The sequence below is a fragment of the Monodon monoceros genome, unplaced genomic scaffold, assembly GCF_005190385.1.
Source record: "Monodon monoceros isolate NGI ecotype Baffin Bay Population unplaced genomic scaffold, NGI_Narwhal_1 Super_Scaffold_15, whole genome shotgun sequence".
Taxonomy (NCBI): domain Eukaryota; kingdom Metazoa; phylum Chordata; class Mammalia; order Artiodactyla; family Monodontidae; genus Monodon; species Monodon monoceros.
The window spans coordinates 41973542-41985094 of NW_021703771.1; the positions used below are offsets into that span (position 1 = coordinate 41973542).

General features: G+C 40.5%; 1 protein-coding gene across 1 annotated transcript; it reads left to right on the forward strand.

Moving 5' to 3' along the window:
• The first annotated feature begins 322 nt into the window (after positions 1-322).
• On the forward strand, positions 323-1228 carry RFPL4B (ret finger protein like 4B). Its single transcript, XM_029223531.1, has one exon. The coding sequence runs from the start codon at positions 323-325 to the stop codon at positions 1226-1228; it is 906 nt and encodes a 301-aa protein (XP_029079364.1).
• Positions 1229-11553: the final 10325 nt, after the last annotated feature.

The following is an 11553-nucleotide window of genomic DNA, read 5'->3' on the forward strand; positions in this document are numbered from 1 at the left end:
CTTCACCCAGAAGTCTACAGACAAGGTAAGCTGTCCCCCATGAAAAGACAATGTCCAACTGTCCTATTTCTCTTTCTTGTGATCACTTAAATTTTGGATAGTTTTCCTCACAGACAGTGCCTTTGCTATGATTCTCTGTTGACTTAGTGTCACTTTCATGTCTAAACTACAGAAAGGTTTACATTATTTAATTTTTGTATTGGATTTAGGTACATCCTGACTATTGAAGAGCAGATCAGGTACTGAAGGCTCCCGATCGCTCCCAGAAGCTAATAAAGGGCCGCTTCAGATCAATTCTGCTAAAGAGTGAACTTCAGGGACCATGGCCAACCGTCTGCAAGAGGAGGCAGCCTGTCCAGTCTGTCAGGAGGTTTTCCTCAACCCCATTGCTCTCTCCTGTGCCCACACTTTCTGCTTTGATTGCATGCAAAGTTGGATGGAAGAACAGAAGGATCTGAAATTGATCTGTCCCGTATGTCGAGGCATCAATGAGAATCCTCCTTTGGAGGAATGGCAAGTTGGAGAACTGATTCTTCTCATCACACAGCATGGTTCCCAACTGGAGCAGGGTCTGCATGTGAATGACGAGTACCTGAAGTTCTGGGAGGACATAACTCTGGATGCAGCCACCGCCAACCCCTTTCTTGTCCTCTCTGATGACCTAAGGAGTGTCCAGTGTGGGAAGATCTGCCAGAACCTGATGGAAGATCCCCAGAGATTTGCATACTGGGCTTGTATCCTGGGCACTCCATGCTTCTCCTCTGGCTGTCATTACTGGGTGGTAGAAGTGGGAGAGGGGAATCAGTGGGCTCTGGGGGTCTGCAAAAAATCGGTTGACAGGAAGAGGAAGAGCGGTTTTTCCTCTGAACATGGCTTCTGGATCATCAGCATGAAGGCGGGAATAATCTATACCTGCTCCATCCCAGAAACCAGAATTCCTGCAAGCCCTGGCCTTAGCCAAGTAGGAATTTTTCTAGATATTGAGTTGGAAGAAATCAAGTTTTTTGATGTTAGCAATGATGCCCTCATCTACATACACAGTAATTTCTCCTGTTTGGAGCCTTTGTGTCCATTCTTTAGTCCTGAGCTCCCCAGAGAAGGTGATAATGGTGGCCCCCTAACCATCTGTCCATCAGGAAGTCATCCCTTCCTAGAAACGTCCTGTGAGGTGAATGAGATCTCTGATGTGAGAAATGTCAGAATGACCCAAGAAGAGACAATTTTGTAGACTTTGTAGCTAAGCAATTTTAATTGATTTGAAGGTGTATTTTGTAGACCTTGCAGCTAAATAACTATGGGGTGTAGGGGGTGTTATTAAGCACTTTAAAGCCTCAGTTTTTCAGTCTTTACTTGGGGATAATTATATCTCTCAGCCAAACAGCTGTGATGATTAGAGACTACACTGTGCATTTATTCTGTAGTATATACAATGGGGAGTTTTAGATTATAAATTAAATTATTACATTTTTTGGATAGGAACAATGCCTTTTTCATTATTTCATGCCTTTTCTATAGTATAATTCCTGATAATGATAACTGTCTGGGGAAAAAGAAGAATGAGATGCCAGAGTGAGATATTTTGACATGAAAGTTAAATGAGAGAGACAAATGTACTGGGAAAGAACTGTTTTTTATTTTTACTTTCTTGAAAGACAAAGAACCTTTCACTGAGGTAGTGTTAGTGGTGATTCATGTTTGTCCTAATAAGAATGTTCAATAATTGGCATATTGGGTGGTTGTCAAAGTGGTATTGTATATATGATGGCCAAAAAGGTGCCAATAGGTTCAGTCAGAGAGTATCTGTCCTGAACTCCTTGCTTGGCGCCCTGCAGTTAACGTTGCACCTCCCTCTACCACAACTCATTGTCAATAGATTGGCTTTACTACACACGGGTGAGCAGACCCAAGTTTGGTCCAGTAACAGTTTCTCTAAGATTCTGGACCTTCTGGAATCAATTATATAAGGAGGGAAATGACTGTTTGGAACACTGGATCCTCTCACAACCTATCTGTAATTGGTGCCCCTCCCCTCCATCACACCCACGCTGTCCTAGACTGCAGTTTCCCACACCCCAGTCTTAAATGCTCATGATGGCTCCTTTTCAAACCATTCAGGGGCTTTTGGGTTGTATTTTTAAAATTTTACTGAGTCAGCCACTTCCAAGGTGACATCTGTCCTAGGAATGCTGGGTTGGGACATGTTCTGGACTCTGACTTTGACTTCCTTTCCAAAGAGACCCAGAATTGTTGCAGGAAGAGGGGCCCCTTCCAGGGCCGAAGAGTGGGCTCTTGTCTAACACTCAGAAATGAATTGCCTGAGGAGACATATGTACTGACAAAGCAAAAGACTTTACAGTAAGTCCCCTACATAAGAACCTTCAAGTTGTAAACTTTCAAAGATGCGAATGTATGTTCGCATGTCCAATCACGTAAGTTAGTTTACATGTCTGGCATACATTGTCACGTACGTGCATCCTCTACAAGTGGCTGTGCTTTTGTGTACTTTACTGTACAGTACCGTATGGAGTACAGTAGTACAGTATCTTTATTTCAAGCCCAAGTTGTCCAGAAGCAAGTGTAAAAGCAGCAGTGATGTAGTTGGTACTGCTAAGAAGCGCCAAGTGATAATGATGGAACTTGCTGTGCAACACGAGGAGCTTACTGATGAAGTCCTGATGGAACTGCAGGTGCAGAGAAGGGACAAAGAGAGACAATAGGAAGAAGAAGTAACTGAAGAACCAAAGAGATTCACAACACAGGAAATGGCAAGGGGATTTTCTTTACTTGAGGAGGCACTGTTAGTTTTTGAGTCATAGGACCCGAACGTAGAACGGTACATGAAGGTTGCAGCAGCCGATCAGAATGTAATCCAGCACTACCGTGTCCTCTATGACGAGGAAAAAAGAGCTACTACCCAGACGTCACTGGATCGTTTTTTCAAGAGGGTAGATAGAATTGAATCCAGCAAGGAACCAGAACCTGTGCCATCAACATCAGGTGTGAGTGAAACTGCAGCATGCCCTCCACCTTCTATTGCTGACGATCCTTCAGCTCTACCGTCTCCCACCTCCTCTCCCTCCTCCAGCCAGTAACTCTTCTTGTCTGTTCACTCAGTGCCAGCCCCTGTATGCCAGCTGTTGTACTGGACTACTGTACTTTTCAAGGTACTGTACTGTAGGATTAAAAATGTTTTCTTTAGTTTGTGTGTCTGTTTTTTATGTATTATTTGTGTGAAAAGCATTATAAACATATTACAGTACATTACTGTATAGCCGATTGTGTTAGTTGGGTACGTAGGCTAACTTTGTTGGACTTACGAATAAATTGGACTTACGAACGTGCTCTCGGAACGGAACTCGTTCGTATGTAGGGGACTTACTGTATTGGGAAGGGGCTATGGCTGGGCGGAGAGCTGCAGGGTAAGGGAACCCAGGAGAACTGCTCTGCCACGTGGCTTGCAGTCTCAGGTTTTATGGTAATAGGTTAGTTTCCGGGTTGTCTCTGGCCAATCATCTTGCTTGGCCCATATTTGGTCTGACTCAGGGTCCTTCCTGGTGACGCCAATATCTCTCAGCCAAGCTGGAGTCTAGCGCAAAGGATTCTGGGAAGTTGGTAGGACAATATTATGGGATGGCGTCTCCTCCTTCCTTTTGGCCCATCCCGAATTCTCCTGGTTAGTTTTCAGTGGCAGCACCATGTTCTTTATCGGGACCTCCTGTGGTGAGACAACTCATCGTGCCTGGCCAGTGCGAGCGGTTTCGGTTAATGGTTCCCTAAGAGAATTGTCATCTCCCATTTCTTTCCAACTCCATTGGAGATGAGGGACAGCCCAGTTGTGGTGTTTTGTTGTTGTTGTTACTCCCTTTTGATCCATATGATTTTATTTCAGGGGTCTCCTTGCCCTTCTCTGACACTGGGCCTAGGTGGGGACCACCCCAATCCACCTTAACAGGTGTTTGTATTGTTGAAACAAAAGTTTTCTGAGACAATACCTATGACGAGTAATAACACTATAATTTTATTTTATTATATTTTATTAGAAAAAATGCTGGTCTCACACACTAATTTGATTTCAGAACTCACCAATAGGTTAGAAGTGCAATTTGAAAAGGTGGGAAGGTCCCTGGGCTTCTCATGTCTTTGAGTGCTAAAGAGAAGGTAGCCCCAGTTTCCTAGGACTAGAGGTAACAGTATATATTATAATCTGCATATTTCAGCTTCTCTCAAGGACCATTTGCTTTAAGGGACTTTCTGTCTCTTCTTCAGGGGGATTTAAGTTCTAAGCTTTCCTTCATCCCAGCTAAAGGACCTGAGTGATTTTTTTCTTCATCAAACATTAAGGGAAAATGCCAGTGGCCAATGATTGGCCTGTTTCTTTTTTTCCTATCTGAATCACTGTGGCCCAGGGGAAATGATGGGGGCTGGGTCACAGTCTCATCCTGTTGTCAATCGGTATTTTTCCTTAGCAAAGTATTTCACATATCCAACTCTTTAGCATGTCTATTGCTACAACCCTAATCTAAACCTCACACATATCCCATCTGGACGGTTGTGACAGCCTCCTAACCTCCTTGCTCCACCCGCACCTTTCCATAGTTCACTTCCACCCGGGCACCAAAATGATTCTTTTAAACTATCCATCAGGTCATTCCTGTCTTAAACCCTGCAAGGATTAATAGGTCAGGGGGAATAAATTCTCTCAGATGCCCTCCCCCACACTCTCCCCTCACTCCTCTCCAGGAGCACTAGCTATCTTTCCACCAGAGCCAGCTTCCCAGGGCTCAAATCCTATTTTTGTTACTTTCAGTTATGTGATTTTGGACAAGTTATCCAACTTCTCTATGCCTCAGTTTCCTACTTAGTAAACAGGGATTAATAAGAAACCCAGCCTTTAGGATTGTTATATGGATTAAATTTGATAATTCACCTCGATTGTTTAGCTCTGGGCCTTGCTTGTAGACTGTGCTATTTGTTGCCAATTAGTGACACCATCTAGTATCTTTGGTGACGTGTGAGGTTGGCTATTTATTTAACATACTCCTTATCATGTTGGAAACATCTTTTTAATCCCAGTTTTTAAAATACTTTAAACTTATTCAGGAAGAGGTATTGCATTTTGACTAGTCTTTTAGTAATGAAACAATTGTTTGGTATCACTTATGGATTGATAGGAGAAAGCATCTTGGTGTGCCCATCCCCCTCACACATCTGTGTAAGTTCCTTCCCTCCTTCTTCCCATCCCCCAGCTAACCCCTCCCACTGTTGCAAATTGTGGTGTGGACTGATGTATACAGAAAGGTTATAATTGGCTCTGGGGGTAAAGGTGGAGTCAATTTGGGGAACAGAACTCTGGTTGCCTCAAAAAACAATAGTAGTATGAGGATAATTACAATTCTGAATCTAATTGGTATATTAGGATAATAACAATTATTATTGCACCTCCCACCTCCCTTCCAACAGCCCTTCTCAAATTTCAGCTTTCCAGCCCTCAGCCCTTACTACCCCCATCTGGGAATCCTTAGTAAAATACCTCCCCACCCAAACTTGGACGGAATCATACCCCTTGCTCTTTTTTTCACATCTACCTCTGCCTCTCCCTCACTATCCCTCCAAGCAATACGTTTTATACGTAATGTTCTTTCCACTGTGGTCTTCTTGGACTAAACTGGTTAAGTACCTATCCCACCCTACCGCAATTAGCATAACTGATTAAAACTACAGGCTAGGTGGGGAAGGAGAACAAGAAAAGGCTGTGGAGATGCAGGGAAAGAAGGGTGAGGGCTGGGCTGAGCTCCAACCAAGGCTAATGGTGAAGGAGGAACTCAGTCCTTCCCACCTGAGTCACAGGGACGGGGAAAAGCTTACACTACCTTGAACATCTCTATTTGGGAGGAAGACTAGTTCCCCACCACTCCAAGACATAGTTGATTTGAATGACTTTATTTGGCCATAAAGGCTCAGATGACATAAGCGGCCAGAGCAATGGTTCTCAGCCCTGGTTTCTCCTTACAGTCATGTGAGGATTTTCAAAAGTTCCCAGACCCCAAACCACGTCCTAAACCAATCAAATTGGAACCTCGGGGATGGGACCCAGACAGTGGTACTTCTCCAAGTTTTCTAGGTGATTTCAGTGTGTGGCCAGGGTTGAAAATCACTGGACTAAAGAACTGGTTCCGAAAGTTTATTGTGCCTCAGAATTTCTTGGATGAATTCAGTAGGTCTGGGGTGGGGCCCCAAAATTTGCATTTGTAATCAGTTCCCAAGTGATGCTGGTGGGGACCACACTTAGAAACCAGTGGACTAGAGGACAGAGTGCACTTTAATTTTCATTCTTGAATTAAGTCCATTAATTAATTTAAAATTTAATTCCATTTTAATTTTAATTTAACTTTAATTCTTGCATTAAAAACCAAAACAAATTAGAAAAACCCTGGAACAGTTGAAGAGAAGGGAGGGGGAATGAGGGAGGTTAGCTGGGATTAGATCAGTGTGTTTAGAAAACTCAGATAACATTATGGGCATTCTAGCCCACCACCAATCCCTCTGCATATTGATCACGAGATTTTCATCAATTCTGATACCCTGATAATACTCCAAAGTGTGTATAAAAATGACTGTTCACTATAATGTCCCAAGCCTGTATTCTTAATATTTGGTTTTAGGACTTTCTGTAAGAAAAAGGTTCTTGTTCAAGCCTTTCTGGGCCACCTTTTTTCCATAGAAAGCAATCAGGAAAAAGTGGTGAGATTTTCTGCTTCTTAAGAGGTTACTGTCTCTGGACAGTCTGTACATGTTCACTTAGAGTTTGGTGAGTGCTGTTCTTTGTTTTTCATAGGTGGCAGATTCTGCCCAGACTCTAAAATGTACTGATATGTATGGGTGCCACATGCAGCCTGGTCTTAGACTTCCTCGTGGCAAGCTTCTAAGAACCTTTCTTAAGAAACAGCTGGCTCTCCCTCTTTGCCCACTTTTTGGTCTCTTCCTTCATCCTGCTGCTCTACTCTCTTGGACCGTAAGGGTAAGGGGCTGCCTCAGGGCCTGAGAGAAGCCTGTGCCCATGAAGTGTACAGGGACCCCTGACGGCTGCACAGCCTCTCTGCTTGCCTTGGAACTTCACCTCTGACTTGACCAATGTGATACAGAAATAAACAGCTTTCCATTTTAAGCCTGTGTTATGATGTGATTTCTTTCTATTTTTTGGATTTTATTTTATTTATTTTTATATAGGAGGTTCTCATTAGTTATCTATTTTATACATATTACTGTATATATATCAATCCCAATCTCCCAATTCATCCCACCACCACCACCGCCACACCGCCCCCACTCTGCCATTCCCCCCACTTGGTGTCCATACGTTTGTTCTCTACATCTGTGTCTTTATTTCGCCCTGCAAACCGGTTCATCTGTACCATTTTTCTAGGTTCCACATATATGCGTTAATACACAATATTTGTTTTTCTCTTTCTGACTTACTTCACTCTGTATGACAGTCTCTAGATCCATCCACGTCTCTACAAATGACCCAATTTTATTCCTTTTGGTGGCTGAGTAATATTCCATTGTATATATGTACCACATCTTCTTTATCAATTCATCTGTTGATGGGCATTTAGGTTGCTTACAAGACCTGGCTATTGTAAATAGTGCTGCAGTGAACATTGAGGTGCATGTGTCTTTTTGAATTATGGTTTTCTCTGGGTATATGCCCAGTAGTGGGATTGCTGGGTCATATGGTAATTCTATTTTTAGTTTTTTAAGGAACTTCCATACTGTTCTCCATAGTGGCTGTATCAATTTACACTGCCTTTTCTCCACACCCTCTCCAGAATTTGTTGTTTGTAGATTTTCTGATGATGCCCATTCTAAGTGGTGTGAGGTGATACCTCATTGTAGATTTCACTTGCATTTCTCTAATAATTAGTGATGTTGAGCAGATTTTCATGTGCATCTTGGCCATCTGTGTGTCTTCTTTGGAGAAATGTCTATTTAGGTCTTCTGCCCATTTTTGGATTGGGTTGTTTCATTTTTTGATATTGACCTGCGTGAACTGTTTATACATTTGGAGATTAATCCTTTGTTGATTTGTTTGCAAATATTTTCTCCCATTCTGAGGGTTGTCTTTTCATCTTGTTTGTAGTTTCCTTTGCTGTGCAAAAGCTTTGAATTTTCATTAGGTCCCATTTGTTTATTTTTGTTTTTATTTCCATTACTCTAGCAGGTGGATCAAAAAGATCTTGCTGTGATTTGTGTCAAAGAGTGTTCTTCCTATGTTTTCCTCTAAGAGCTTTATAGTGTCCGGTCTTACATTTAGGACTCTGATCCATTTTGAATTTATTTTTGTGTATGGTGTTTGGGAGTGTTCTAATTTCATTCTTTTACATGTAGCTGTCCAGTTTTCCCAGCACCACTTATTTAAGAGAGTGTCTTTTCTCCATTGTATATCCTTGCCTCCTTTGTGATAGATTATTTGACGATAGGTGTGTGGGTTTATCTCTGGGCTTTCTATCTTGTTCTATTGATCTATGTTTCTGTTTTTGTGCCAGTACCATATTGTCTTAATTACTGTAGCTTTGTAGTATAGTCTGAAGTCAGGGAGTCTGATTCCTCCAACTCCGTTTTTTCCCTCAAGACTGCTTTGGCTATTTGGGGTCTTTTGTGTCTCCATACAAATTTTAAGATTTTTTTTCTAGTTCTGTAAAAAATGCCACTGGTAATTTGATAGGGATTGCATTGAATCTGTAGATTGCTTTGGGTAGTATAGTCATCTTCACAATATTGATTCTTCCAATCTAAGAACATGGTATATCTCTCCATCTGTTTGTGTCATCTTTGATTTCTTTCATCAGTGTCATAGTTTTCTGAGTACGGGTCTCTTACCTCCTTAGGTAGGTTTATTCCTAGGTATTTTATTCTTTCTGTTGCAATGGTGAATAGGATTGTTTCCTTAATTTCTCTTTCTGATCTTTTGTTGTTAGTGTATAGAAATGCAAGAGATTTCTGTGTATTAATTTTGTATCCTGTAACTTTACCAAATTCATTGATTAGCTCTAGGAGTTTTCTGGTGGCATATTTAGGATTCTCTATGTATAGTATCAAGTCATCTGCAAGCAGTGACAGTTTTACATCTTCTTTTCCAATTTGTATTCCTTTTATTTCTTTTTCTTCTCTGATTGCCGTGGCTAGGACTTCCAAAACTATGTTGAATAATAGTGGTGAGAGTGGGCAACCTTGTCTTGTTCCTGATCTTAGAGGAAATGCTTTTAATTTTTCACCATTGAGAATGATGTTTGCTCTGAGTTCATCATATATGGCCTTTATTATGTTAAAGTAGGTTAGCTCTATGCCCACTTTCTGGAGAGTTTTTATCATAAATGGGTGTTGAATTTTGTCAGAAGCTTTTTCTGGATCTATTTAGATGATCATATGGTTTTTATTCTTCAACTTGTTAATATGGTGTATCATATTGATTGACTTGCGCATATTGAAGAATCCTTGCATCCCTGGGATAAATCCCACTTGATCATGGTGTATGATCCTTTTAATGTGTTGTTGAATTCTGTTTGCTAGCATTTTGTTGAGGACTTTTGCATCTATATTCATCAGTGATATTAGTCTGTAATTTTCTTTTTTTGTAGCATCTTTGTCTGGTTTTGGTATCAGGGTGATGGTGGCCTCATAGAATGAGTTTGGGAGTGTTCCTTCCTCTGCAATTTTTGGAAGAGTTTGAGAAGGATGGGTGTTAGCTCTTCTCTAAATGTTTGATAGAACTCACCTGTGAAGTCATCTAGTCCTGGACTTTTGTTTGTTGGAAGATTTTTAATCACAGTTTCAATTCATTACTTGTGATTGTTCTGTTCATATTTTCTATTTCTTCATGGTTCAGTCTTGGAAAGTTTTACCTTTCTAAGAATTAGTCCATTTCTTCCAGGCTGTCCATTTTATTGGCATAGTATTGCTTGTAGTAGTCTCTTATGATGCTTTGTATTTCTGCGTTGTCCATTGTAACTTCTCCTTTTTCATTTCTAATTTTATTGATTTGAGTCCTCTCCCTCTTCTTCTTGATGAATCTGGCTAATGATTTATCAATTTTGTTTACCTTCTCAAAGAACCAGCTTTTAGTTTTATTGATCTTTGCTATTGTTTTCTTTGTTTCTATTTCATTTATTTCTGCTCTGATCTTTATGATTTCTTTCCTTCTGCTAAGTTTGGGTTTTGTTTTTTCTTCTTTCTCTAGTTCCTTTAGGTGTAAGGTTAGATTTTATTTGAGATTTTTCATGTTTCTTGAGGTAGGCTTGTATTGCTATAAACTTCCCTCTTAGAGTTGCTTTTGCTGCATCCCGTCAGTTTTGAATCATCATGTTTTCACTGTACTTTGTCTCTCGGTATTTTGTGATTTCCTCCTTGATTTCTTCAGTGATCTCCTGGTTATTAGTAACGTCTTGTTTAGCCTCCATGTGTTTGTGTTTTCTACGTTTTTTTTCCTGTAATTGATTTCTAATCTCATAGCGTTGGGGTCGGAAAAGATGCTTGATATGACTTCAATTTTCTTAAGTTTACCGAGGCTTGATTTGTGACCCAAGATGTGGTCTATCCTGGAGAATGTTCCATGTGCACTTGAGAAGAAAGTGTAATCTGCTGTTTTTGGATGGAATGTCCTGTAAATACCAATTAAATCTATCTGGTCTATTGTGTCATTTAAAGCTTGTGTTTCCTTATTAATTTTCAGTCTGGATGATCTGTCTATTGGTGTAAGTGGGGTGTTAAAGTCCCCCACTATTATTGTGTTGCTGTTGATTTCCCCTTTTATGGCTGTTAGCATTTGCCTTATGTATTCAGGTGCTCCTGTGTTGGGTGCATATATATTTATAATTGTTATATCTTCTTCTTGGATTGATCCCTTGATCATTATGTAGTGTCTTTCCTTGTCTCTTGTAACATTCTTTGTTTTAAAGTCTATTTTTTCTGATATGAGTATTGCTACTCCAGCTTTCTTGTGATTTCCATTTGCATGGAATATGTTTTTCCATCCCCTCACTTTCAGTCTGTATGTGTCCCTAGGTCTGAAGTGGGTTTCTTATAGACAGCATATATTACTGGTCTTGTTTTTGTATTCATTCAGCCAGTCTGTGTCTTTTGGTTGGAGCATTTGACCCATTTACATTCAAGGTGATTGTCAACATGTATGCTCCTATTACCATTTTCTTAATTGATTTGGGTTTGTTTTTGTGTATCTTTTTCTTCTCTTATGTTTCCCGCTTAGAGAAGTTCCTGTAGCATTTGTTGTAAAGCTGGTTTGGTGGTGCTGAATTCTCTTAGCTTTTGCTTGTCTGTAAAGCTTTTGATTTCTCCATTGAATCTGAATGAGATCCTTGCCAGGTAGAGTAATCTTGGTTGTAGGTTCTTCCCTTTCATCCCATTAAATATATCATGCCACTCCCTTCTGGCTTGTAGAGTTTCTTCTGAAAAATCAGCTGTTAAACTTATGGGAGTTCCCTTGTATGTTATTTGTCATTTTTCCCTTGTTGCTTTCAATAATTTTTCTTGGTCTTT

Excerpts from the sequence above, each read along its gene's own strand:
- RFPL4B (XM_029223531.1), top strand. The coding sequence starts at position 323 with ATGGCCAACCGTCTGCAAGAGGAGGCAGCCTGTCCAGTCTGTCAGGAG.